At 34.6% G+C, this 27,206-nt stretch overlaps 1 protein-coding gene across 4 annotated transcripts in view; it reads left to right on the plus strand.

Annotated features, from left to right (window-relative positions):
* The window catches only part of ATRNL1 (attractin like 1), a 431,800-nt gene that overhangs the window by 119,614 nt on the left and 284,980 nt on the right, over nucleotides 1–27,206 (plus strand). For all 4 annotated transcript variants that reach the window (XM_079312937.1, XM_079312939.1, XM_079312938.1 and 1 more), the window contains exon 20: nucleotides 15,247–15,340. In XM_079312937.1, the coding sequence (XP_079169063.1) occupies nucleotides 15,247–15,340 (94 nt within the window). The remainder of the gene's footprint in view (nucleotides 1–15,246; nucleotides 15,341–27,206) is intronic.

The following is a 27,206-nucleotide window of genomic DNA, read 5'->3' on the forward strand; positions in this document are numbered from 1 at the left end:
TTAACAGGAGGTATTTTGACTAGAGAAGGCTTTAAAAATAAAAAATATAATTATTTCAGTGCTTTATCTGCTATGATATGTTGTATTTTTAGTGTAGAGCCCATAACAAATATGTTTACATTCTTAGGATATTTTGAAGGATGTAGTCATTGTGAACTGCTAGATTTTATACAGTATCATGAGTATTGTGATAGAGGTGGCCAAACTGTGGGCCAGGGATTTTTGCAGGAAAAATTACCAGTGATCCATGGATAAGTCAAATCAATTAGTGGGATTTAAGAGGATTTTGGAACCATAGCTGGGATCAGGCCCAGTGCAAACATAAAGAATGAAAATAATGATTCTGTTACTTTTCTCCTTCATTCCGCTAATGCTATTGGTAATGCAAAAGAAAATTAAATATGGCTGGAAATTAAAACCATAATTAAAATAGAAACATACAGAGAAAAATATGAGTAGAAGAACAGCCCAGTTAGAAGCTGAGTTTGTGTGAATGAAATAAAGAGAAAATAAAATAGAAAATTACATGAGAAAGCCAATCAAAGGACAAAAGAATTATAAGGAAATAAACAAATACCCAAACCTGTCATCTTTATAGTTGCATTTTGTGTCACTTTGTTGCTGCTAGCTGAGTTTCTGTCTAGACACCACCAACTTTCCTTTTCCACCAAGACTCAGCCTTTGCTTCCATGATGTGCCTGAGCACATGGTGTATTTTTCCTTTTGGCTCCTGGTAATAACTTTGAGGATGCAGGTTGAAAACTTTTTAAAGGCATGACAAGATGATGACTGTAACTCTGCAAGTACATCTGTAATACTGTAATATTCTTCATGGATCAAGTTGCTATAGTTACAAGGGCATAGCTTGTTTTGAATTGGAGAGCAGTCAAAGCTGGGGACAGAGGCTGTGCTTGATCTCTGCATTGGAGAGGTGAAGTTATGTGTTCTGGGACAAAAACTGCAGGTCATTTATTTCCCTAGCACACTCATGACATAAAATAACTTTTTCCTGGTGTCCTGACAAAATACTTATGGCTTCACTACACATATTGTGTTTTCTGCTGTCATGAGAGATGTACTTCAAGGTAAGATCTGAGCTCTTAGTTTGACTGTTGGTGATACACACTAAAATTATTTGCAAGAAAATCTTCCTTTTTTAATATAAGTTGCATTAGCCCTTTTTCTTCCTTAGGTCCCTGCTCTTGAAAGGAAGGAGGAGGTTGTGCATAGCAAGCTTTGCAGTCCTTGGAAAACTTTCTAGTTTTATAGCCAACAGTTTTCTAAATCCTTTCTGTTTATGCTCCAAGGAGATAATTCAGAAAGCTCTAAAAGAACTGACTGTTCACCTCTGAATGATCAATTCTGTTCTGACCTTTGTCCAGGAATGGCAAATTCTGTTAAAATAGAATTATATTTTTCCACTCTGGTACTAATGGTAGCTTTACAACTGTCATCAGATAACTGATACATTTATAGTGGTATTGAATAGTGTTATGCTATCAAATTACTATGGAATGAGTAACAGTTGTTATAGAAAAAAGATGTAATTCAGATTTCAAAAGGTTTTGAATAGTTGTGATTAAAGAATGGGTAAAAAAAATTTGACTTTTCTGGATTTTCACTCACTATAATTGCTGACATCTCAATAGCTTTAAAACACATCTAAGGACTTGCTTTGCATCCTGATATGATGCAGGCTTACAAAATGTGACAAACCTTGCAGAAGGACAAAGAAAAGATGGAGGCATAATAACAGGCTTCAGATGCATGAAGGGAAGCTGAAAGAGAAGGAGATGACAAAGTGCCTTCCCCCACACCCCCATTTTGTTTGAGGAGGAAGTAATGGGATTAGGTTGCAACAAGAAAGATTAAGGTGGAATACAAGGAAAAATTTCTGCTGGTTAAACTGTGAAAGATTACCTAAATATGCTATGAAATCTGCATTATCACTTACACTTTTCTTTTTACATTTTCAGTTGTCTCAGGGGGTAGGGAACTAGCTGATCCCACACATATTTCTCCAGTCCTAATATTCTGTAGTGTCTTAGAGTCTTAGATCTAGAAAGCAGGGAGGTATTGAGTAAACTATTGTGATTATATAGCAAATGAGCTGTGTATAGCTATATGGCTATGGATATTTGCTGTATTTTGGGTCTTTAATGTTACTAAGTTATATACTACTTTTTTTTTAATCTGTAGCATTTTAGTTACTCTGCAGTTAAAAAGCTTTCCATCCTATGCAGTTTCCCCTGTAACTGCAATTCTGGTTTATTTGTGTCAGAAATGTGGTATTTTGGTTGCTGATGGGCAGTAGTTTGGCAATGGTCATATTTTTAAGAAATACTTACTTTTGTTTTTTCTTGAAGTAACCATATCTAACACAAATTACTCATTTAAATTCTGTCACTTGAAGTCTCCTTTTAGTACAGAGAATAAGAGTTAGAGTTTGTATTCTTGGTGTAAAAATGGGCTTTATATTCCGTTGTCCTAAGATGTGGCTTGCAGTAAAGATATATGTGCTCCTTCAGTTCTTTCTGACATTTCATTGTACAAATATATAGTTTGAATTATTTTACATTTGATTCATTGCTGCATTCTGTACAAAAATCAGTAAGAAATTGCAGGGGTCTTTTATGATAAGGGAAGTTCTGTGACTGTAATATATTAGTTATCTGTTCTTATACTAATTAAAATGGTTTCAGGTAGTGTGTGGTGTTAAATAGGTATGATAGAAATAATAGCCATAATAGCTATAATATAAAATGAAATTAATTTCTTACCATAAATTGTGAAATGTTTTAAGTTGTACAAAAAGATTTGCATTACTTGTTGGAAATAAATAGCAGTGCACAAATTATTAAGTCCAGACCCAGTGCACATGCTTAAGATTTGTCATCTAAACCCCTTGTCTGGCAAAGAAAGTGTGGAGAGAGAGGACCACCCAAGTTACCAGGTAAAGTTACAGCATCCTTTTTAAGATTTATCTCAATGTGCAAGAAAATAAGAGGGAAGGCAGAGGTGAATTCTGAGCATGAGGGAATAGGGTGCTCTGGGAAGAGATGAGTTTGGGTTTCCTGGCCAAATAAATCCATGGGCAGTCCTTGGAGTGCTAATTCAGTGCTGTCAGTCTGTGCCAGAAATATTTAAGTAATCAAACCCTGTCTTGAACAGAATAAGGCACATTCTATATTGTGGTAAAGAATAGGTGAGACAATCACAGCTCAGCCTTGACTGTTCCTGGGACACCTGGGAAGCCTTTCAGTCTGAGGTGTTGAAGAGCTCCAAAACAGATATTCCAAATCACTTTAATTAATTTTTTTCCTAAATTTTACTCAAGTTACATTTGAGGGATGATTTTGAAGGCATAAATATTGAAATTCAGTAATCGAAAAATCACAATTGAATATTATTGGATTTTTGGAAATAAAGCAGCTTTGGTTGTAGGTGTGAACAGGTCCTGGCTTGCTGTCTTGGTGGTTTCTCTTGACAGTTTGTTTTCTTCAGGGTCTTGATCTGCTATGTGCTGCATGTCTGGGAAATATGCAATTTTTAAATAGAAATTCTAGAAAAATACTGAGTTGTATGTGTACTACAGACTGCACATAAAGTACCAAAAGAAAACACGGTGGGAAATTGCTCAGAACAATTTTGTTTCATCTTAGTGATGTTTTTTAGTATTATTTTCAAACTTATTAATCATCAACTTAGTTGTCAGCGTTAAAAAAATTGCTCTAGCTGCTTATCACCTTGTCATTTTCTTTATGCATGGTATTTTAAAAAATTATCCTTACAATTTATGAGATGCTAGGAAAAAATTCTTTACAGTAACTAATGACAGATGCAATGAATGTATAATACATTTAATAATAATAAGATAATGCAAGCATTTTGCTGTATTGTAATTTTCTTTAATAATGGGATAACACTCCAAGCAGCATTCAGTTTTCCCAGAATTGTGCTGCCATTGTTGCTTTTGCAGTAGACAGAGACTGTGAGTCTTAACTTGCTCTGATTGTTCTCTAAGCAGCCCTAAAAGGCACCTGAGATACTGATGACCATCCTGGAAAAGCTTCAACCACACAGGCTGTTGGGGGTGATGTTTTTTAGGAGATCTGCAGCATTTCTGTTGCCTTTATAGATCAGTTATTTTCTCTGTTATCACACATTGGATATTTCCAATACAAAATACAGCTTTTCCCACACTTGGTTTGCAATCATTCTGTTCGGAAAGATGAAGTTAATCCTTTACTGGAAACATCTGGGTTTTTTGAGGTCTTCAAACTAATATCAAAAGTCAGCATGTTTTTAGCAAATATATGCCATGTGTGCATCACATGTATGTGTACACATATGTGCATACCTCTATGCATGCTGCTGCTTGAATGCATGCCACATAAACTTTGACACCTAGACTTGAGCCACCCAACTGTCATATAACTACAGAAAAAGCCTCAAGACATTAAAAAAAGTACATCAGCCAGGTATCAATAAAATACTAAGTTGTCAGAGTTACTTTAAAGTACCTTAGGTGAAAGGCTGGTGAAATTTAACCCAGCAGTAGATTAGTTGTATAGATACAAGTTCGTGATTATTTGTGTTGGTTAAAAAACTTATTAAAATCTTATTAGTGACGTGTTGACACTGAGGTTATATCTTCAAAAGGATGATCTTCCATGGTGTTCAAAGCTTACTGTTCAGAAAATGTGATTATTCTGCTGAGTTACTGACAGCTGAGATGTGGGGGTTTGAGAGAAGAGGCCAAGGGTGCCACAGACACTTACTTCAAGTGTCTGTGAAAGAGAGACATGAGAAAGATATTAAACTCATCCTGGCAGCAGATTGACAATGTTCTCCTTGGGTTTTAAGTTCTGTGTAGCTTTTAAAGTTGCCTAATGGGTGACTTTACAAGTTGTTTTCTCTGGCACTATTTATATCATCTTTACCTATTCAGCAATGGCAACCTTCATAATGTGTTTTCATCATGAGCCTTTGAGGAGGAACTTCCTTTCCTCTCCAAAAGAAATACTGGTAAAAGCTGCCATGGGCACCATCAAGAACAGACAGAGCTCTGTTCCTGTAGAGCAAAAGAGCAATCAGTGTATCAGATATTTAAAAAATGAATCCACTTTGATTACCTAAAAATAATTGTAGGGTTCCTTAGGTGGGCTGCCTGAGCCAAAACCCACTCTAATGCACATACTTTTAAGTAATATGCATTCTGATTTTTTAGCAAAAAACCCATCAATTTAAATTAGTTTATCTATGGAAAAAAAGGAGAAATGTGCTAAAGACAACCAATTGGAAATAAATCCCAGGAAAATTGGCCCATAGAGCCCAGGACCATGCAAATGGGACACCTTTCTTTGCTCCCCAGTCATATTCTGAGAATATAGTTACACATGTATATATGAATGTGTACACAACATTTGTATATGAAATTTTATGGACAGTGGATTACATAATTTCTCACATTACAGAAAGCAACCTGTCTTTCATAAATGAAAAAGTTGATAATATGACAAGGAAAACAATTTTTTATTCACTTGTATGCTGTGTATGGAGTTGATAGAAAGGTACCTCCTAATTTTCATTTAGACTTACTTTTCAAGGTTTCAAAAAGTTATTTAAGCAATGAGTGAACAGAAAGCAGCAGTCTTAATTTTTCCCTTTAACACCATCACTGTATAGTTTTAAAATTACCTGTAGTTTGGGATTGCACAGGACAGGTAAAGAAGCATCAAATGTAAAGCATCTGAATCTAAATTTTTATGACTTTTTTAAGACAGTAAATCTAAAAACAGAGTAAATTGTTTCCTTAAGAATAATTTTGTTTAGTAAATATCAAATAGGCTCCCGTTGTACTATGAGTTTTGGTCTTAAACACTTGGAGAATTAATAGCTTTAGGAACTGATGTAGGATGTTATTTCAACAGGCAAAGTTAGGTGGGTGCTGTTGGCCTGAGAAATAGCTTTTTGGAGTCCAAAAAAGAAAGCATAAATATCCTCAATTAGCAAAAGCATTTACTTCTGCATCTTCCTAAAGCAGAGCAAATGTTCAGATGGGAGTTTTGACACTCATAGAGTATGGAAATGCAGCTTGGGATACAGAGGTTTTATTTAGTTTTTCTGCTTAGCTGTTTTAATATCTGGCATGTAGTGAATTCTATTTGTGGACTTCACTGGTACGAGATCATGTATTTGGCATTCCATCATTAGCTGTCTAAAATTTACAGAAAATACTAGGTTAAATATTGTGCTTTAGAAGCCCTATTTTCACAGTGACTAAATATGAAATTTAAAAATCAAAAGCATCTTTTAGTCCAGGCACTTTGAGGTTAGTCACAGAGAAAAAGGATTTTCAGTAGATTGGATGCTTATGACACAAGACCACAGGAGCCTATGTGAATAAAGACGTTTTATATAAAAATAGGTAAACGTTGGAAATCAGTGGAAGAAAGAGTATAGTGCTCTGTACTGTGTTCAGGTACTGGAATATGAAACTTTAGATTAAAAAAACCTGTTTGCTTCTACCTTGGTTTATAACAATGTGTCACAAGTTCACAGCAAAACTCTGTGATAAGAAGCTGTAATTTAGGATTATTCAGACAAAGAAAATCTCACATGCCAAATTCCAGCAGATAACTTGATTTTGTTTATTATGTGCAAACAAAAATATCCAAAGGTTTTGGCAAATGAGGGGACTGTCAAAAAATCCCATTTTGCAGTAGTAGTGGAGTTCTGTTTTCCTTAATTTATTTTTTACCATTCAGTATTGAATAAAGGACACCAATTCCTCGGATTTTGTAAATAAAATACCTTATCATAGAATAAAAACACTAACTATTAACTAAAATGCTGGAATTTGATTTTAGTAGAAGGAAAAGGGCTTCTTGGTTCATATGAAACACAAATGGGATTCTAGCACAATAAGCTATTCAAGAAAAGCCTCATCTTGCTTTTTGCAGAGATTGTTAGAGTAGTCAGGATAAACACTCTTTTAAGAAGACCTTTTTCCCCAAATGTGATTTGAAAATTTATTTTCCTTCCTTTATACCATTTATTGAATAGAGTCCAAGATAGTCTGACCAGTGAGTGAAGCCTGTGCTTGGGCTTAGTTATGAATTTGAATTAGGTTCACTTCAATCAGAATGTATTTAAAATTAGTCCTGTGCTACTAAACCAGAAATGGATTGCCATAGGAAAAACTTAGTTGAGGAATTTGGAAAAAGACATATTTAAAAGTTACTGTTCCAGTTTTTTTGACTGCCAAGCAAAATGTGCTAAGCAAACTTCTCAATATGCTGTTAATTCTTGTGTACACATATAATTTTCTTTTTGATTTTTTTAAAATAGATTACAGCTGTATTATAAAGTATGATTTCTAGCACAATTAATTGTAAGTTCAAACAAAAAACTCAAACTAAAATTAGGAAACTTTTTATAGATACATTTGTATTCCATAACCTACTTAGAGTAATCTTAAGTGAAGAACCTGGAGTTACACTTCAAGGGAAGTATCATTGTCAAATATCAATAGACATTTAGATGTCCATAATTTTATGAGAGGAAAAAATAAGAAGAAACTGTTGAATGTAACATGATTAGCCTCCAGGGAGAGGTTATTTGTATGGCCATGGGATTTCATAAGGTTTTGACAGGATTCAACGTGTTAAACATTTTGATGTTTTTTCCTTGACTGCATACAGAAGATCTTTATAAACTTCCTGTCAAGTACAACTGTTTTAAGATACCTTTTGATTCTCTAATTTTGATTTTACTTCCTAAGCCAGGATGTGTGAGCTCATTGCAGAATAGTCTGATTTTAGGGAAAGTCAGCATGGCAACTACTGGTTCAAGCATCACCTTAGGATTGCTGTTGGAACGCTTGATTGTGGAGAACCACTGACATTTTTCTTGCCTAAGAAATTTTTCTTTCCATTCTGAACAATCACAGTGTAATTGTGTAGTTAAATCACTAGTAACCAATTTTATCAACTACAGTTCCTTAAGCCTGATGGCTACACAAGGCTGCTTTGCATAAGTGTTAACTCCTCCATCCAGCAGAGCTGATCCTAATTTACTCAAGTGGAGTGGGAACAAGGCAGCTTTTTAAAAAAGAAAAATGAAAAAACCTTAATCTGTGCTGTTTCTGGGGCCTACTATGCAACAAAAATATCTGAAATAGTAAAAAAGAATAGGAACAACTTCTGCTATCTTAATCTGTGTACGTAGCAGACATTTTGTGCTGGTTCAGCATCTTATCCTGAGAACTTAGAATTCAGACATCCTTTAATTGATCACCACTTATAGCTTCTACAGATATCAGAGAGATACAGCAGTTTGATTTATATTATATTCCTTTATCTCTGTGCTTATTTAATCTACTTGAAATGATTAATGACAATTCTCTTGCTCTCACTGAAGTTAGTGATCAAGTTCTCCTGCATGTTCTTGTGGAACACAGTTTCTGACAATGATGAACCAGTTGCTCTGCATTCTTATTTCTGTGGGGTTTTTTTCAAGTTTACATGCTATAAATTTATTTTATGTGGTAAGAAATATTTATAAAATGTAATAAAATATATTTCTGATGTGCTTCTGAGCTTTATATCAGTATGTTCACCTTCCTAATGAAATGTGTAAATCCATTGTTTTCCAAATGATGTTCCTAGAGGAGGAAGGCAGGGCATGATTTAGAAACTTTCAGCTGTCTAGAAATGTACTGATTTTGTCAGCCTCTGATAAACAAACATATTTTACCCTGCATTGAAGGAGATGTCAGGAGCCCATGTAGATGCTGTGTCTGGCTCAGGAAGCACTGGGGCCAGGCAGCTGCAAGCTGAAGTTGACATTTTCTTAAATCACTCTTACTTGATCCTCAAATAAGCCTTTGACTTAAGCCAGTCTTCTCATCCCAAATGCAGTAGAAAAAGCAGGAATTTTGCTTGTTTGTATTTCTGCATCTCCTCTTCTACGTGTGTTTTGGATTGAAATGGTCACCCCTTTCCCTAAGGGGGCTTGGGAATCCCCTCTAGCTGGTGAGAAAATAGATTTTGAGGCATCCTGCAGTTCATTCCTCAACTGATCAAGTGAAGATCCTAAAAGAAAAACTTGTAGTGACATTTCAGTCTGATTGCAGTTGATTCTGTCCTCATTTTCTGAGTGTTAAATGAAATCCATTATAATGCCAGACCATGTTATTATTTAAGGAAAAAAAGCCTCCCTTTCAATGGAATACATTAAAAATCAGTGGTATTTTGTACCTCTGAATGGCTAATGGAGGGAAATGATTTGCTGACTTTTTTAAATTTCAGGGCATTTTTGCCTGATAAGTTGTATAAGTAATTTCTTTTCTTTGGGCTTTTACTTCGAATGACCAAATACACACAAATAGTTGCAATCACCAGTTGTTGACTTTAGATGTTTTTCACCTTAGATTGGAGTTTTTTCTTACTTTTAAGACTGCTCTGGATAACTTCTGAATGCTTTACAAGAGTTTTGCATTTCATACTGCCTTATAATAATTTTTTTTTTTTGTTATAATTTGCTATGTGTTTTCTTTAGGGAGAATGGGGGAAAAAATAACAGCCTTTTGATGAAAGGAGGTTTTTGACCAAAATTTCTAAAATAGTAGAGAAGCTGCTGTCTTAACGAAAATTTAAAAAGACACAGCAACAATAAGAATAAGAATAAGAATAAGAATAAGAATAAGAATAAGAATAAGAATAAGAATAAGAATAAGAATAAGAATAAGAATAAGAATAAGAATAAGAATAAGAATAGTACGTACTAGGCCTTTTATTGCCTGAAAAAGTCTTAAACACATCTCAGTATGGTCACCAAATATAGAGTTCAGTTTTGTGTTTAACTCTTAAAACTGCAGGTTAACCCAGTCTAAAATTTTTAGGCTATTTGGTTTCTGGTAACTAGTATTAATATTATGTTTAGAAATTAAATTAAATTAATAAGTGGAAGGAATAAAAAGGAAAATTATAAATATGACATGTGAAACTTATCTCCAGATAAAGTATTCTTAATAATTTCACTTGGAATTGTTCAGTTTTCTATGTTCAAAGTTAGTGTAAAAGTTACAGTTTTTCAAACAGATTAACAAGGAAAACATTAAATTGCTGCCACTGTATTTCATGTGTTTTGGTTCAGCATGTTTTTTGGTAGAAAGTGCATATTATTCCAACTGCAAGCTATAAAAATTCTATACAGTGGCTCAGTATTGCCATGAGAGATTCAGGCACAGCATTACTCTTGTTAATTGTTCAAGATTCTGCTCAGTTCCTACAAAGAAAAAAGATCCTGACTTTCAGTGTAAATCTCATGTGTTGCATTTTCATTATCTACTTGCATAAAGCAAAATTATGGTTTTCCAAGCTGTCTTTATTATGTTAGTTCCTGATGATTAAAGACAGCTTTACTGTGATTGCTTGAAAGGTATTTATTACAAATAAACAAAAGAAATCAGTTCACTTTTCAGGATGAATGCTTTGAACAGAAAAAATAATAAAATGCAAAACACTGCAAAGCTATTTTACCAGAGCAAAAATGGCTAAAGAACAAATACAGGCCTTTAATTGATGAAGGTAGTCTGTAAGTTCAATCAATCTAAATTTTGATTTTGGCCAAAGGTAATCAGTCTGTTTGTTGCTTCTGGGTTTATTAGGGTAAATATCCCACTTCTGGAATGTCTGTTTAGTCTGAAAGCTAAGGAGATGACACCTGTAATTCCAGATTGCATGACTGTTGCTTTTCAGGAAAAAGTAATTGCTTTACCAGTGGTCACATGATCTCAGTAGTGTTAGTTCTAGGTTTAGTGAAATTGTCTGTGTTTTACTGTAACTTTAAGTTCCATATCTGACAGAAATCCAAAATATTTGTCTTTTCTGTTTACCTTTTCTCTCTGTTTCACAGTCCTTAGCACTGTGTTAGTATACCTGGGTTTTCTTTTCTGTGCTACTAGGCTACTATAAAAAAAAAGTTTGAGACTAAAGAAGGATAAATTATGAGGTAAACCAAGAAAGAGGAAAATAAAATATGTGTTAATTATTCTATTAAGACTGATTTTTTTTGGAGGATAATCACGTCACAGTAAAATGATAGTTCCATTTCTGCATGTACAGCATGTACATGCAAGAAAGTATGTTCTAATAGTGTCATCTTTTTCTTCTTTATTTTGCACTCCTGTTTTTATTGGTCATTGCTTCACAGAAGTTCTTAAGATTAATTTTAATGCTACTCAATTAATGATATTGCAGAAGTGGTTTTGGGCACATGTTTTTGCTTTTATATTGCCTGTCTCAAAGGCTGAATGGCTGTATTTCTTATAAAAGTAATTATTGAATGCAAAAAGGGTATCAGGGGCTTCTAGCTAAATACACATTTCTGGAGAATTACAGGACTAGACAGTTTTGCAATATTACTAATGTAGAAAACAGTCTCTGTAGGGCAGTTGTCATAGGAGTAGACTAATGGATAACATAGGTGAACATTTACAGGGGAACAGCATTAAAATGTTGGATCTAATAGAAGTTTATCCTTGTTATTTTTTACTTAGCCTAGTCTAAGAGAAACACTGTATCTCCTTTTCTTTTGATTTAACTTATGCCTTGAATGGTAGCAAAATTAATGAAGTGTCACACCTCAATATTTAATGGCATTGTCATAGTTTTCCTTTTAAAAAGTATCAGGTGTCCTATAGTAATTATCCATGTGCAGCTGTGGTTTAGCAATTTTTCATGTAAGGAAACATATTTACTTAAATCACCATCTGTAGTGAGCTCCATTTGAGAGAAAAAATGCTCTTGCAGCTGTAAGTTGGAGATGGGGGTTAAGCAATAGGTGTTTTTAAATTCAATTGTTTAAAATGCACACTGCATAGAAATAGTGATGGGTGTTCTTTTGTTGTCAGCATCAGCAAGAACATTTATATGCTGAGCAGGCAACTTGGAATCAATCATCCTGTGGGTTTATTATTTAATAAATTCTATAGGCTTGTGATTTTGCAGCATGGATTTGCTCTGCTGGATTATATTGTTTTCATATAATCTTTCTGTTCCACTTAGAATCTGCATTTTGTACAAAAGTATTTTCAGCAGCTATTTCCCTAAAAATAGAGTAGATATTGCAAGGGTGAGTTTTTTCTTGTTGTTTTTAAAGCTCTAATGTCATCATTCCACTTAATATGTAAAAAATAACAAAATAAAGGTTTAAATTCTGTCTTTTAAGCAAGTTATTATTGTGAGCCATAGATTGTTTATTTTAAATGTTTAATTATTGGTAAAAAGCATGGTAATTAAGTATTTCAAATAACTGTTTAAACAAAAGCAGGTGTGCATGATATAAACCCAAGCTGGAGATGAATGCTCAGAGTAGTATGGGAAGACTTGAAGTTGGATTCAACTCACTTTTTGTCCAAGAGTGCAGCACAGAGTACACAGAATCATGGAACTTTTAGTTAAACCTCTAAGCTCACCCAGTCCAGCCATTACCCCAGCACTGCCAAGCCCATCAGTAGCCCCATCCACAGATCCTTTAAATCCCTCCAGGAACAGTGAATTCACCACTTCCCTGGGCAGCCTGTTCCAGTTCTGACAACCCTTTCAGTGAACAAACTGAAGTGTTGGCCTCAAAAAGTATGGAAAATAGAAATTGAATCTCTTTTCATAATTCCTGCCAGCTGACAATGATTGGTACAAAATTCAATTTTAAAACTGATTGCAAGATTTGGTCTATTTCTAGTAGCATTTGGCTGGGAAAAATCTTACCTTAGCTGCAGTTTTAACTATTGATTACATTATTATCCCAAGAGAAGCCATTCACTGAGAGCAGTTAAGCAGAGAGAAAGAAATAGAAAATACTAAAGAAAATATGTATAGAGGAGTATGGAAATATTGGGGTAATGGAAGAATGTCAATAGTCTTCCAAATGTCCTACAATATTGTCCTGCTTCTGCTATTGAATTTCTTTGATCGTATACACTCACATTTGCTTCAGTTACAGCAGTGATAGCTTGAATTAATTTTTTTTTGGGTTACATCCCACATAGAGATCCACAGATTGGTAGGAATCCATTTTTCATCACACCCTTGCAAGCCCGAGATAATTAACTGCATATAAAAAGTGTATTAAAATATGCTTTAATTGCTATGAAATGGATTTTTTTCTAGATGAGATGTAAAAAGTGTAAATGCAAAGGGTGTTGTCCATTTCCATGGTGTTATCCAGGAACACTGAAATTAATGGGAACTTGCTGAATGAGAGTAATAGATGTTCATTGAAGTGCTGCTACTATATAATCACTTATGTTTTCCACTTTCACATTTGTGATCTACTTCCTATTAAGTGAGCAGTAATTGTGGGAGCAATCATTAAGGTTAGTTGGCAATAGCTTTTATATTTTTCAAAACAATGACAGGTTTTGGAATGTGCTTCAGAAGTCACCCTTTTAGTTCCTTTATAATTTTGTGTTGTTTTCTAATGTAGAATGACTGTTAAGAGCACTTAACTATAAGCAGAATAAGATGCTAAGAATATATTCCTGTATTTTTCACTGAAAGCATTGCAAAGATTTACACAAATTAAAATTAAGTTTTGTGAAGAGGCTTTTCCAGTCTAAAGTGCCTAAATAATAATTCCATAAATGTTGAGTGGAAAACATGAATGGATTTGAGAAAAATATAACTGATAATGTAGTGGGAGCACTTCAATGAACATTTATTGGAGAGTGTCAAGAGGATAGGGGAATTTCAAGAAGTGGGATTTTGTGATAACTGTAGGTATTTCTCAGAAGTTTTATGTTACAAAACAGAGAAAAACATCATACATCACTATGTGCTGCATAGAAATTTCTGGTCTTTCTTGCAGACAGATTGAATGCCTGGCACCTCCTTAGTAAGACTTCTTCCTTAAGTTCTGCTTGCTATTTAATGATCTCTGAAGACTGAAGAAACCATTGAAGTCCTGAAATAGACATGTTATTTCAATAATATCTTACATTTAATTAGATTTTTACATTGTCTAGTACCTTTTTCTCTATTAGTCTTAGGCTGTGGCAGGAGGTGAGAGTATGTATGAGATGGGACAGTGTCAAAGAAGGATTTATTGTGTGTTGTTCCTTATCAGTATAAGGGAAATTTAAAACTCAGTCTGTGATAGGAATTCAATATGAGATTATAAAGTGGAGAGTAAACTTTTATCTTACACAGGTCACCACTTGGTACCATATCTGTTCTCAAGCAGGACTCATATATGAAATCCTTTATCTTAGTCATAATTAAAACTTCAGTGGAAGCATAATATGAACATGATGGTAGGTCCAGAGTTATTTTGGATTAAAGAAAGACTTTGAGTGTGGTGTAAATACAGCAGGGATCCCTTCCATTGATGTGGGAGTATATTGGCACATTTACCAGGGAGAGATTGGTACATTTTGGATACTTGGTTAGGAATTAAAAATGACTGCATAAACAAGATAGTAATTCAAAGAAAACTGGAAAGGAAAGGGAGGAAGAGAACTCAAAAACTGGGAATAGGAAGATGTTTTTGAGGTGAAACTTTATCAGGCAGCAATAGTGGTAGTGAGCAGACCATTGTGGAGAGAATTACTTTGGCCTTAAGGTGGAGTGGAGTGATGATGATGATGTTCCTGTGATGCTCCTTCAGTGCAGATTTCAGGAGCTTTAAAAGTTTTTTAAAGCCTGTTTCCTGCTTCTAGAAAATGCTTCTTGTGGACTACATCTATAGTGTTTACTCCACCTTTGTTCAAGTGGTTTCAGAAATTTCTTTTTGTTCACTTTTGTCAAAAGCAAGAATTCCAATTATATTATATCTTTTACCAAACATCTGCAATAATATTTTAATCAGACATTTCAAACTAAATGGATTTCGTCATTGGTGAGGATCTCACCCCGTATAACAAAGAGGAATTGTGAATAATTTTCTGTATTGCACATTGAAATGGCAGGTTGTAAGGGCTTTTCTCAAACTGCTTTTGCTTAAGGTGTGGATAGCCTCTAATGACACATGAATAATTTTTAACTCTGCAGAAGATAAAGTAAGTGATATGCTAGTGATTTTTTCTGAAAAAGATAATAATTGAAGTAGTAATAGGTATGTATTTCAATACAACTTGTAGGAAATGTGTTTGGGATGAAGTATTAAAATCTATGAATATTCATTTAGTTATTAAGTAAAGTCTGAGTAAAGAAATGTCACTTTTCCTTTTTGGTTTTACAGCTTGCACATGCAGTGGACATGCAAATATCTGTCACATGCAAACAGGAAAATGTTTCTGCACGACGAAGGGAATCAAAGGAGACCAGTGTCAACTGTGAGTATAATTAAATGTAGCCTAAAGTTATTGCAGTCCTTGATTAGTGAATAATCACTTTTTTCCCATTTCACATCCTTGTTTTGGTACTGGGTTTTATGATTGACCTGCTAATGTTTTAGTGGTGGATTTCTCTGGAAATTTCAGTAGACTTTTGTTAAAGAATTAAGTCACAAACGTTAATAATGTTTTGAAGACACTAAAGATTTTTTAAAAATCCATTTTGTTTCCAAGAACAAACTGGAGAGTTACTTCTACTTGTCTTCGTTTCTCTTAAGTTTTAAAAATATTAGTGTAAGGAAAAAAATATATATGAGTTAGTAAATACATTCATTACATTTGTCAGTTGGCTTGATGAGAATCTACTGGGATTCAAATTTTAGTGTTTACTAAGGTGTTTTAGCCTTTTCCCACATCATAAAATTGAGAATGTGTAGACCTGTCATGGAAAGTACTCTCTTTTTGCACTGGTATAGCCTCTTGTGTTGAGAGGGAGAGTTTGCAGCTCCTTAACAAATGGAATACAAACAAACCTACTGAAGTGGAATGACTTAACAAGTAGCAGAAATGACACATCGAAGTTAATTGTGAATAGCCATATGTTTAAAGATGTTTCTTTCAGTCTATTCTATCTGGTACAGCGTGCTACTTGATAGGTACTTTATTAGTGTTGCATTTATAATTATTTTTATAGTATCTGGCAACAAACTTACCTTAGCAGTGTTGTTTGGAACGTGAATCCAGCTGACTCCTCCCGGCAGGGAGCGGTGCCGGCGCTTCTGCTCTGCCTGCCACAGCACATCCACTCACTCACATGGACTTGTGAATTTGGCTTTGATGCACTCAATGAACTGGCTTACATCCTATCCTTAGCACTTTGCTTGATAAGTTGTAAAGAAACAAAAATTTCTGATGCAGAAGATCTGTGTATATCCGTGAGAAAGAGCTGTGCTGGCAGCTCTACTGTTCCCCTGCTGCCTCTGGGACTTCATGTCCAGCTAATTGAAGACTCTCAGGATGAGATGGGAAATCAAGATTAGGACTAAATGATGAAATTTTATCATGGCAAAAGCTGGAATGATAATATCTTTGAGCCCTGAATTAAGTCTTTATTGAAAAGTCTCTTTTCCCTCTTTTTGTCCCACATACAATTAATCAGTTCTGGGTGTTAATGAGTGATCTGGTTACCAGCTACCAGCTTTGGCTTGTATCAGTGCCATTCTAACTATACAAAGAACAGGAATTAAAAAACCCAACAATTTCTCCTCTGTCCTTTGTAACACATGAACCATAGAAAACAGTTTCTGTGCTTAAAATGCCAATTCTTTACTGACTCCTTTCCACATAAGGAACTTTTTACAGGCCTTCACCCCAGCCTGTCTTTCATGTAGCTCTGAGGTTGTTGTTGTGCTTTGTCCTGTATCTGGTTCATTGCTCTTTTCTTTGTTAATATTTTTGTTTCTGTTAAGTTGGTAGTTTCAGCTGGTAAAAATCTTTAGTTATCTCCTAATCATGAGGAAATTATTGGAATGGTTTGATTAATCTAAGTAAATAGACAGTAAACATTAAAAACAGATACAAATAAAAATAGTTAGATTCCTTTTTTTCCCCCTAATTCTTTGAAAATGAAATATACCATTGGTAATAACAGGAAAATCATGGTGACTTAAACCATATTTTTAGGGGAAAACTATTGCTTCAAGGCAGGTTTTAAAATTTAATTTTATTTAACATTTGATTTACTAGCTGCTGATTTTATTTTCTTATAGTATTCTGTCAACAGAGGTTTTCAAAATTCCTTATGTTTTGGTGTATCCATATGCAGGATTATACACGGGGAACTTTTCAGGGAATATGCTTGTGGGAATGTGCAGAACATGCTAAGGAAATGTTTCAGTTTAGATTTTGATTTAAAATTAGAGAAGTTTTGCTGTATGCAAGGAAGAAAAATATGAAAAGGATGGGATTGAGTGAGTAATTAAATAATTCTTTGAGAAGGTTCAGTACATCTGGGCTCTTGCAAGTGAAAGCCTTGACTTGGTGATGTGTCTGTGGCTTTTGTCATCACCATGTAAGAACTGGGTTAAAACTGGGTTTCAGAATCTCTGTAATGAAGAACTACAGTTGGGAGGAAAATACTGAGAGACAAGTATTATTTCAAATCTCACATTTCATTGTGTATTTTATACAGTTGTAAGAAGGATACATTCAAGATTATAACTTAGTTCTAATTAATGCCCACAGCATTAATTTCTTAGACATACCTCTTCTGTAAAAGTGGAAGAAATGCAATTTTATTTATAAAAATATACTATATTTATTTGGGAAAAATCTTTCCTATATGTAAGCTTTAAATAGCTTTTTAATAATGTAAGGATCTATGCATAAAAAAATAAGCACTTATTGATAGTCTGCTGTACATAAGAATAAGATTTTAAAACATCAAGCCATAGTCTTCTGTATAATTTCCCTCCACAGAATGGTACAATTCCTTTTACCAGATGGAAAGGCAGGTAAAAGTATACTGGGTTATGAGTCAAATTCACCATTCTATTGATATCACTGCAGCTTTATTTGCAGATAGCAGAGTAAATCTTTTCCCAATTATTTTCACACAGAGCTTATCTTGCTGCTTTCCAGTAGGGGAAGAATTGGCAGCTATCATATAATAAATTCACTTGATTTGAACTTCCTTTATCAGAGACACACACACATATCCCAAAACCAAACAGACAAAAAGGAATTCTTGTTGCTGGAAATTTAACAAAAACCCACTTATTCTATTGAGAAACTGTCTTTTCCTAATTGAGGGTATAATCCATTTCATACTGGTTACCATGGTGGTTGGTGATTTTTAAAGTAAAGTTAAAAAGTATAATATTTAGTGGTTTAGATTACTACAGAAATAGCTTTTTTTTTTTTCTTGATTTCAACACTTTTCTCCCTATTCCTATAATTTGGTCGTATTTCACCATTAGTTTTACATCTTTGATTTTACTTGATAGGAGGTGTTCATGCTGAGTCCAGTCCTTGAGTTTTCAGTTTAAGAGAAAACTTTGACATGCTAATGCATGTTACTCCATTACTTATGATGTTTGGAGGAGAATTACAGCAAAATCTGTCATGTAGCTGTTGGTGAGTGTAACAATGTTGGTGGATTTAGCAACTGCCTCTCTTCTTATTTAACTGCCTGAAAATTTTAGCTTGCCTCTGTAAGGACAGGTTCATGCCCTCAGCTGGTTCTCAAAGAGCTGGATCATTAGGTTTCTAAGGAGAACAATAAAATAAAACTCCTACTTCAACATTTATGAGTACATTTATGTTTTAAATGTACTCATTTTCTGCTCCACATGTAGTAATTATTGTCAGATCTTTCAAGTATTTAAGCTATTTTTTCTTTTAATCCATGTTTCTAGCATCAATCATTTTTTTCTTAAATTGCAGCTTTCATTTAAGCAATGTATCTAATATCAAAGCTTCAGAATATGACCCAAATGTACTCTAATGGCTTAAAACTTCAGAAGGCACTTGACACATTTGAGATCTAAAATTTGAAGAAAAGGAAAATGTGGGTTTTGGCAGTATTGCATGTCATTCTTGGTGGGTTTTTTGGGTTGGTTTTTTGGTTTTTGTTTTTTTTTTTTTGTTCTATAGTAGGTTCCCTTTGTCTGCTTTGGCATATTCAGTATATTATATGTAACATTCTTAAGGCTCTCTGGGATCTTTCAGGGTTGCAGACTCTCGTAAGAGAAACTACACTTTTGGTAAGCATTGTTACTTCTAAACATTACATTTCATGCAGGAAGTGGTCCAGTTTTGCAGCAATAAAGACCTAGAGTTGGAATGTCATGTATCCCTCCTAGAAGACAGTGCTGTCAGAGCAGAAGTGACAGTGAGGTAGTGGCCAAGGGAGAAGCTGCAAAGCTCCTTGCAGAGAGCTTCATACCTTTTGACTTGATTGGGTTCTGTCCCTATGAAATATACCTTTTATCTTCCTGAGTTTAGTGCTAATTGTCTGGAAAATGGGGAGCAGTTTGGGCACGAGAGTTTCTCTTTCATGAGAATAAAGTAATTTTGCATTGGCTTCTAATTTAGGGTCTTCCATAACTGACAGTATGCACATATATAAAAATGTCTTGATTTGGCAAGTTCAACAGAGAATAATTCTCTCACCACTGGGTTTCAGTTTTTTATGAGATTTTTTATAGTCATTTCTCTTCAGGCTACCTCCAAAAATGCTATGCACAGAGCAAGACAGGTACATTTTACACTTGTTCAAACACTCCTGGCTAAAGAAGAATGCAAGGACTGCCCTTGTCTCTTGTGCCACTTGGTTTACATTTGTATGCATGCTGGATAGGAATTGAATTAATATCTTTTTAGTTTCCTATTTGAAAGATATATGGTGCTGGATTTTCTTTCAAAAGAAGTGAATCTCTTTTTTCTTGAAAATTGTTCCTTCAGTGCCATGGCCATGTCATGCAGTGACTGGCATTTGAATAATCAGTTTTGCTCAGTGCAAGTTTCATCAGTGAAGCAGTGGAACAGGGTGGGCTGCCCAAGCCTTTCACACATCTCATGCCAGTGTGACTGTTTTGAATTTCAGTACTCAGGATACATTTGTTTCTAAGGCAAACCACTTTATATAAAATTAATAATTTTTGGTGCAAAGTATCAATTGTCTAGGGATGTACAGTTAAGGTAATGTCTCTACATGCTATTTTTATTAGAATGGCACAGCTGAGAAGAATAGACAAGTTTGCATTTTCTTTATGTCTGAAATAGACTCATAAAGATTTAAAGCTAAATATAAGATGATGACACTTATTCTGCCTTCAGTTAGTTAGGTACTTAGTTCAGACTGAGATGAAATTAGGACTGGGAGTGATGCTGATGCTTACTCATGCAGGAAAAAGAGAAACAAACAAAGACTGTGCTCCATGGAAGAGTTGCTGGGAAGAAGAGAGAAAGGAAGGTTATGACAGCCATACGATTTGTTTGTTAATTGAGTCTCTTTTTTTTTTTCTTACCCAGCAAAGTTGTAGCTTTAGTTTGTGCTTGTTTTTAGAAAGAAGGAGGTCAAAGGGCTTTGTGGATTGGGCTGGCTTTACATGTTGCTTAGGGCTAACTTCAAAGCAGAATTGCATAGCAAATGTTTTGTCTTAGTCTCAGACAGGGTCAGAATAGGTTGCAAAGACGTACAATTTCAGGTTGTCTTTTTTAACCCCAGTTTAAACTGTTGAAAATGATGGGGCTCAGCTGCATTGCATCTGCCAGGGTGTGCAATGGAGGCACCTGGGAATGCTTCTCTGTGGCCAGCACTGGAAATCAGTTGCAGGCTAGGGATGCTGACTAACCTAAGTCACATAAGCCAGAACTCAGTATAAACAGCTCTTCCTGTAAAGTACCAGCCCAGTGGGAGAGGTGTTTGCAGCTACACCATCTCCTGGCACTGCTGCTTTGAGAAAATGCACAAGGAGACTGGAGAATTTCTTGTAAGACAGCCAATAGAGTGTTTAGATTCCTGAAAACACTTGCAGGAGGCTGCTGACAGTGGAGACAAACTTCAGCATATGTCTCTTTCCTCACCTGCAGGAACCAAATACTCCAACACTATAATCTGTTTCTGCTAGATATAATGCTGGGGTCTCCACAAAACATAAATACATACAGCTTGATTATCATGTTCACTACCTTTGTTAACCATTAATATAATTATTTTGTTCTTTCATGTTGCTGGGGTTGGATTATGAACTGTCATTGTTCATGGGAGTTGTAATTAATCTCACAAAGCAGAAATTGCCATGTATAGAATAGGATCTGTGCATTACTCTGCAGCCACAGGGGAGAAATAACACAGATTTCCAGTACAGTATGAACTTGGTTGACCCTTCTTACTGCTTTGGTTAAAGATAAGTTGTTTACTTTAGAGAAGGAAAAGAAAATAACTGATGGCTTTTCTGGCTACTCATCCTGCTGTCATCAGAAAAAATCCATCAGCTGAGTTGTGACTGACAAAACCAGATATTTCAGGGAGTTATTTTTAAAAATTCTACTATATACTGCTCTGTTGTAACTGATTAGATTCAATGTATGCTGTGTTATAGTAACAACCCTCTACATCACTATTATTATTGCTGGCTACTGCTACTGCAGTCAGCTTTGGACAGTTAACTGCAGAGCAGAAGGGAGGAAAGTGGTATTTCCTCTGTGGAAGGCAAATGTTTAAGGAGATTAAAAAAAAAAATACATTGAGAGTAAACAGTCCTACAAAACTTTATGGAGGACAAAACCTTTTCAAAGTGATCATCTACCAGAAAACAAATGTTGCAAGTACAGTTTTATGGAGTTGGTATCTAAAACAAAGAATTTGACATATTTTACCTTCATGACACACAAACACTGGTCAGTTTTAATATATGTAAACATTTGAGAAATCAGTGGTCTCAGAGGGATTTTAATTTTTTAGTGTTCCTTAGATCTTGTCTACTATAGGAGATACAGATAATCTTTAAAAAATGGCTTATCAAAATGTTATATATCATTATTGGTGCTTTGTGCTGAGGAGGAAAGCTGATCATTGCAGCATCATAGAGGCAGTTTGTCAATTCTCTGAAAAGGAGAGAAGGGAAATAACTGAAAAGAAGAACTTACAGTAGTATTGCTGTGCCCTTCATCAATCCCTTTTATTAAAAAAAAAATAAAATTTTGCTTTATAAAGCCATCAGTTTTCAGTTGTTTCTTAAGCAAGTAGGTTCTTTTAGTTTTCAATTAGGGTAATATTAATCAATCTATACTGATAGACTATTGGATTGCTACATCTGGAGATGTATTGATTGTTTCTTCAATTGTTTGTACAGCTTCCCCTTTCTCCTGTGGTTTCCATCAAGGATAAAATACATACTTAACCTTCTCTAGTAGGAGCACTTAAAGATATTCTAGTAAAAAAACTTCATTAAATTCTTTCTCTGAATTATTCATGGCACCACTGTATTGAGTGTCTAGTAAGATTTTTCTACAGTATTTTATCAGAGAGAAAGGAGAATTGGTTCATTTTCCTTTACAGATTACCAGAACAAATGAGATTTGGCTGCCTGAAGTTTAGAGAGAATGGAGTTATTTTGTAATGAAAATTAGGATTTGGTTACAGACATTGATTTTAATACACAAAACTGATATTTCATTATGTGGTGCCAGACTTTAAATACTCAGTGATAGAAACTCCACTTGTGAGAAAAACAAGTAAAAATTGTTATGAGCCACAGATATATTGAGTTTTGAGGTAGATAATGGGGTTTCTTCTCACTTGAAAGTGATCTGTAAAATTGAGATGATTTCAAAGGAGCCCCAGCTGTTTCTGAAAATACTATATTTTGCATGTTCATGTAAATTCTGACCTTTTTTGAGATTTGTGACAGGGAAGATTCTATGGGGAGCTTATTAAATAGTATTGACTGTTCAAAACTCACCTTTTCCATTTTTGTGGGGTTTGCTTTTTTTTTAAAAAAAATCTGTGTCTTCCTGAATAACACAAATTAATGAGGCATCAGTTATTAGTAAATGATGAATAGCACTTATTAGCACTTATGTCTTTTAAATGACTGAAAATATTTTTTTTTTCTGTTTTAATTTAAGGAAAAATCCTTTTAGGTAGAAATGAGTGAATGTTTGACTTCATCTATACTTCATATGTTTGAATATTATTAATATCCATAATTTTTTAGATACTTGATTGAATGTAGTCTGAACCTTATTAAAATGGATTTTTTAGAAAGCTATAAAATAACTTTGTAATTAATCCAGTGGGAATTATATATAGGAATTGCTTCAGAATAGTTTTCTCTTGAATTATCAGGACACTACACAAATAAAAGAAAGCATTAGGATATTGCCTGTAAAAATAACTATTTCACTTACTATTTCACTGTGTGGAAAATGCAATATATATGAATGAAAATATATATGGAATGGGAGGTGAGTTGGAATTTAACCAACACTGTATTTCTTTCCTGAGTTGAACTGATATAACACAGTCCTCTTGCACTCAAGGCTTTCTTTTTTTTAGCTGGGCAGAGAAGTATTCAAGGAGAATTTACATTGAAAACAGTTTTTCAATAGCATCTGTATTAAGTTTGGTATTAAAAAAAATCAGGTTGGATGATTTGAAGGTGATACTGATTTTATTGACATTTAACTGAAAATATTGACCACTGTAGAGTTGTTTTGTTGAAAACCAGTTTTGCAATACAGCAGTGAGTGTTGAGTGGCTGTAAAATGGCTGTGTTGCTGTTTATTACAGCCAATTGATGACATGATTTTGATGAGGACTGAGCAAAAGCTGAAGGGACTCTGCTGTCAGGGCTTGTTCTATCCAACTCAATGCATTGTGGAGGACAGAGGTTTTATTTGCAGGGAAAGCAATTTTGTAAGTAGATCCATCCAAAATACCCACGTTTTACTTATTATTGATGCACACGTTCAATGTATGTAGCAATCCAAATATTTGATTCTTTTTGAATAGTGAATTTATAAAAAATCAGGATTTTTGACTCTCAGATTCTTCTCAGCAGATCTACAATTCTTGGGATTTTTCAAAGCTGCTTTAAGTCCATTATTGTCAGTTCTTAACTCTCAGATAAAATAATACCCATTGTGCAGCATAGGTCTGAGTTTATAATTTACATCTGATAGGCTATTAGTATGGTAATTAGTAATTGGTACAAGAGTTATTAAAGTTGAAATAGACATCTGGTTTAATCAATTTGTCATTAAGGAAGTGCAAGTGTAGAGGTAGCAATGGGAAAAGAAAATACCAGTGATGGAGCTGAGAGCTCTCTCAGAGCTATCAACACAAAGCTGAGTTTGAAATTGGAACAGTGTCTCTTTGTCTTGCTTGATATGGATGGCTCAGTGCTCAACTTGCTCAAAATACCACGCCCTGTTTATATTTTAAAATCTATTTTCAAACCCTTACAAATAACTAAAAGAAATGAAGCTACATTGTGATGAAAACCTGCTGATATATATATCCATCAACTTCAGCTTGTGATATTCATATATTTTATTTACTGGGAAAGGGAAGAAAATAATTTTTTGTAGGGCAATAAAGAAAGGCTAGGTCAGGTGGGTACTAAAGACACCATTTGATAGAAATCTCCTGGTGATGGAAAGATTGCTTTTCTTTTCCTCTTATGGTCTCTAATAGATGAAATATGCATCTTCCTACTGCCATTTTCATTTTCTGTTTCCTCTTTCAGTCAATTGCATACCTTTACATATAGATGAAAATTTAGCTGGAATAGTTATATTTCTGGTTTCAAAGTTAAGGCATTTTGTTTCATATTGTTGCCGGTTATTAGTTTTAAATTGCTTCAGTAGTTGCCAAGAGTATTAGAAGAATGCACACAAAAGATTAAAGCTATGCACAGTGAGAACTAAGAAATGTGTTTTGGTATTAAGACATGGGAGTGAGAAATGCATTAGTCCTCATTTCCTTTTCCATGGAGCTTCTGATAATTACATAGACTATGCACATCAATTACACAGTGATAAATTGTGCTTAAGGAGTCCTCATCCTGAGGAGCTTGCCAACAAACTTGCATTCTGCTGCAGCTGCATGTGCAGACATCTGACAGTCAAGCAGGTTTTCTTATATATTGAATCTTTTTTCCATCCCACCCTTATCTGTTCACTTGTTGCAGAAGAACCCATGTCCTCATCCTTCCCCATGTCCCAAGGACAGGAGGTGCTAGAGAAGCTTTCTGTGCCACTCCTGCATTAATGATGGGTAACTGAAACTAATTCCATTCTTGGAATGGTTGGGTACATAGGGGGACTGCATACAACACAGGGTTGCTTAGAAAACTGCAGGTATCTGGGCTGTACTTTAACAATTAACATAAGGAAAAATAGGAGGCTGCTTCAGAAATATGGTTGAAGTCCTATCCTTTATTTGGTCATTGAATCTGTTGTGATTCCCTGCAATGATATTCTTCCTTGCTCCAGCTTTGTATATTTAAGAGGAACATTTTTTTCACTCCAGTTTAAAAATCAGGAGATGGACTACCTGGAATACTGAATTCTGCAGGCAGAACATGTATAACCACGTATGCCTACATAAACATCCTTTTCCTTTGCTTTCAGTCTAAATCTGCGTTATTATGCGAGTAACATGAAATAATGTAACTTTAAAAAACAGTAAGTTACAGTAAACATTACTGAAAAGCATATGTAGTATTTTAACTCTTAGGAGGTAAACTCACAACATTTGATACAAAAAGTAAATTCTCCATCACATGGAAGGTATTATCAGGAAACGATAACTGCTAAGACAAGAAGAAATTCTATCTGTACTCACCAGCTGAAAGATAATAATGTCTTAATATTAGAAATGCTCCCTTTATTCTTTTCTTCTTCTGTACTGAATAATCACCACTAGAAAGTATAAAATATAAATTAAGCTGCACAACCTTTCTATACCTTGAGCTTTCTATTCTTTTTCATGTGGCTGTATTGAAAAATAAGTGGCATTTATCAGCTGACTAGATAATGGGGCTGGGGAGTTTGATTACAAGGCCATAAATCAATCCAAGAACCTGATGATATGCTGAACTTCAGCAGTGGAGCCCAAGTGCTTAGATTATCACTTCAGAAGGATTGACTTAAAGATTTAGTTCTCCATCTCTCTCTATTATTTTTATATTACAAAAAAGGAATTTTTGAGCAATTTAAAGAAAGAACAAAGTACTAGAAGGCAGAGCAAAAACTTAGTTAGGAAAGCTGTTTTAAAGAGTGTCAGGAGTCTGATTTAGAATCAAAGCAAACTTATAATCACGTTTGAAAATTATTTTTCAGCCTTGCACGAAACAAAGATAAATTTAGGAATTCTGGAATACTGTAGGAGGTCAAAGTGAGAGCAGGAGTATTGGCAAACCAACATATGAAATGTGTCAAAAAGGGTTTATTGTCATGGAAATAAAGATTTTGGGCTGCTCACAGAGAAGTGATAAGAATTAAGGGGTAAAGGAACAGTCAGATAGGCTGAAACAGATTTAATAAATCAGATTTCATAAAGAAGACTTAAAAAAAATTGTCCTGGAAATGAGTTCTTACAAGATCTGTAAGGAGATAAGGGCAGCAATTACTTTCTAACAGCTGCTACAAAATCTAATCTTGTTCTCCTTTAGGTCATTTTATCCTCTCTTACGTAGAATCTTGATTTAATCAAGATTTGGGCCCTGATTCAGATAAATATTTTAATACATGATAACACCTTGTTGCTTAGGTTTAAGAGGGGATATTCTCTTGTTTGGGTGAGAATTGAGACCATACAGTTTACTTTTGTTTCCCTTGCTCTTGGGGGGCTAATTGTGAAATGTCACATGGGGTAGCAGCAAGAGTTTCACTAAACAAAGTTTTTTCACTCCTAATACTTTGCTTCTCTTCATTCATTCATTTTCCTTCTCTTTACAATGTTTTTACACGTTTTTTGTGCTTGGTTTAAAGAAAGGGATTTTTTTTGGTGAGGAAGGGTAAAGTTGAAGGTGACAAATGGTGATTGTAAGAAATGAAAAATGTATAAATCAATCCTTCATGTTGAACAGAAGCATTGCCTTCTCTATATTTATGAATAAAAGAAGAAGTAGTAGCACATCTAAACAGATGAACAGCTTCACTGCTGTTCAGTGCCAACCACGTGTAAGTTAAACAACTCTGAGATTCATAAGTGGGAATTATGTAAATCCATTATTTGTGAAAGATGGGGGTTTTTTTGTAAGAAAATGCATTTTTTGTTGAATTGTACTGTAGGGTTTTTTGTTTCCCCTTTATTTTCTGTTTCATTTTTACCACCGATGTGTATAAAATA

This window comes from Erithacus rubecula (genome assembly GCF_903797595.1).
Source record: "Erithacus rubecula genome assembly, chromosome: 9".
NCBI classification, from domain to species: domain Eukaryota; kingdom Metazoa; phylum Chordata; class Aves; order Passeriformes; family Muscicapidae; genus Erithacus; species Erithacus rubecula.